At 38.1% G+C, this 2,773-nt stretch overlaps 1 protein-coding gene across 1 annotated transcript; it reads left to right on the forward strand.

Moving 5' to 3' along the window:
• Positions 1-251: 251 nt before the first annotated feature.
• On the forward strand, positions 252-2,307 carry LOC107020018 (exocyst complex component EXO70B1-like). Its single transcript, XM_015220364.2, has one exon. The coding sequence runs from the start codon at positions 352-354 to the stop codon at positions 2,128-2,130; it is 1,779 nt and encodes a 592-aa protein (XP_015075850.1). The 5' UTR covers positions 252-351; the 3' UTR covers positions 2,131-2,307.
• The last annotated feature ends 466 nt before the right edge of the window (positions 2,308-2,773 follow it).

Genomic DNA, 2,773 nt, shown 5'->3' on the forward strand with positions numbered 1-2,773 from the left:
TTAATTTAACGTAACATTTGAAGATTTAATTGAACAATATAGTGACGTGAGTATGTCATATTTAGGTAGTTTATATTATAATTGCAACTCTTGACCATCAAATTAACTACAAATGGAAACTGGGCTTAGTGGCAACCCATGTTGAGATCAAGTCATGGGAAGCACTAAAATGAAAGAAAAAAAAACTTTGTTAACCAAGTCAACATTCTTCTTCTACCAACCATATTCCTAAAATAAACCATTCCCTTAAGATTCTTTAATCTTAAACAAACTTTTCTCCCATCTTTCTCCTTCATTCAATTTTCCCCATTTTGCATATGCATACAATTCTTTTTTGATTAGAGAGACAAAATGGACAAGAGTGGCGCTACTCCAATATGTGATGATATTGATCTAAATCGATTTAAATATACCGTCTCCACATCTCATGATGATGATGATCCTTGCTCCCGACTCCCCGAAAATGTTGAACATTTTTCAAAAATCATTGAGTCTCGGATTGCGAAATGTAGTTCTGGTGAAACTCCGACTAGATTGGGAAAGATGACAGAGGAAGAATCATTTTTCCTTGAAGCTGTGATGCATTTGTCAAAACTGACGAATGTAATCGCCAAATCTCCATCAGGATCAACGTTGTTAAGTCGAACCAATATTTTGTTGAAACTAGCCATGACTTTCATGGAAGAAGAATTGAGAACGTTATTAGAAGATTTTGGAGGTAATTCTAATTCAAAAGTTGTTAAAAAATTACAACTCGAGGATTATCCATGGTATCCTCCAGAGGTTGTGACGAGAATGAATCGAATTGCAACAACAATGATCTCTGCTGGATTTGAAACAGCTTGTTGTCAAGTGTATTCAATTTCACGAAGAAATGCATTTTATGAGCAAATGAAAATGCTCGAGTTCGAGAAGATAAATGTAGATGATGTGCAGAAAATGTCTTGGGATTCTCTAGAAGCAGAGATCACTAGATGGATCAATGTCGCGAGGAACTGCTCGAATACTCTGTTCCTCGCAGAGAGGAAACTTGGAGAATCAGTTTTCTCCCAGTCTCGAATGATCTCTCAAAGCCTTTTTAACAATCTGGCGCGTTCCATTGTAATACAGATACTTGACTTTGCTGAGGCTGTCTCCTGGACAAAACGCTCCGCGGAGAAGCTCTTCAAATATCTAGACATATATGATGCAATTCGCGATCTCATTCACGCCATAAGTGAATCTCTCTCAATTAATGACTGTGAACACGAATTGAAGTCTGAGATCTTAGCTACAAGAGATAGATTCGGCGATGCTGTCATAAATATATTCAATGATCTCGAAATCTCCATTAAGAACGATGCAGCCAGAACACCGGTCCCTGGTGGTGCAGTGCACCCCCTCACACGTTACGTAATGAATTATCTAAAATACGCTTGTGAGTACAAAGACGCTCTGGAACACATTTTCAAGCAACATAACGCCATGTCACCATCAAAGTTGAAATCATCTGTTGATGTAGCTGAGAGCGAAAGCCCACACGAAAATGCAGTAGCAGAGACGACACCGTTAACAGCACAACTCATGACAATAATGGAGCTGTTGGATGCAAATTTAGAAGCCAAGTCAAACTTGTATAGAGACACTTCGTTGCGCGACATATTCTTGATGAACAACGGTAGATACATCTTACAAAAAGCAAAAGGATCTACAGAGGTCCGTCAAGTGATGGGAGACACGTGGTGTCGAAGAAGATCTACAACCGTGAGGCAATACCACAAGAATTACCAAAGAGAAACATGGGGAAAACTACTACAAATACTAAATCATGATGGAATGCAAATAAATGGGAAGGTGACAAAGCCAATAGTGAAAGAGAGGTTCAAGAATTTCAGCACTATGTTAGATGAAATTCATCGTACGCAGAGCACTTGGGTAGTGAGTGACGAGCAGCTTCGATCAGAGCTCAGAGTTTCTGTATCAGCAGTGTTAATTCCGGCTTATAGATCCTTCTGTGGGAGATTTAGGCAGTATCTAGACAACACAAAACACGCGGACAAGTATATTAAGTATCAGCCAGAAGATATTGAAACATTAGTTGAGGGCCTCTTTGACGGAAATCCTACATCTATGGCACGGAGGAAGACGTAATATAAGCAAACGTCGTGCTGCAAAATTAATGACTCTTTCAAATAATAATCTGATTTCAGATTTTTTTTGTATGATACTTATTTATCACTACTAGTATTGGTTCATATTTTCTTGTCAATTTTCCATTCCAGTCTTCCAAAAGAAATCAACCTCACATAGAAATTTGTGTTGCACTTATATTACTTCTGCTTGTCTTAAAGTAGTCTCGATGCGTTTGGGCATATTTGATTAAAGTCAGGAAACAAGAGTTTTTGACATAGAACTTGAATATAATATTTTTTGTATTCTCTTTGGGGCCGACTTATACTACAGAAAACTAACATATTACCGGCCAAGGCAAAAAGATGATTACAAGAGACAGGATAGAGAAAATAAATCCGACAAGACCTTCATAAGTCTAACGAGTACAGAAAAGAGCAAATATTAAAAAAGAACAGTACTAGGAACAATCAAGAACGTTAGCCATAAGCCCAAGCATGGATTATCGTCCGGAATCTGACATGGGAATAACAGCTAAGAAGGAATAGCTCATCCTGGAATCTAACATCAGAATTGCTACATCGAACAAGGACAACATTTTCCAGAATCTTACATCGGTAGAGCCAGTCATGTTCTGAATCTTACATCGGGCTAACCCCATAAA

Source organism: Solanum pennellii, chromosome 5 (assembly GCF_001406875.1).
Source record: "Solanum pennellii chromosome 5, SPENNV200".
NCBI lineage: Eukaryota > Viridiplantae > Streptophyta > Magnoliopsida > Solanales > Solanaceae > Solanum > Solanum pennellii.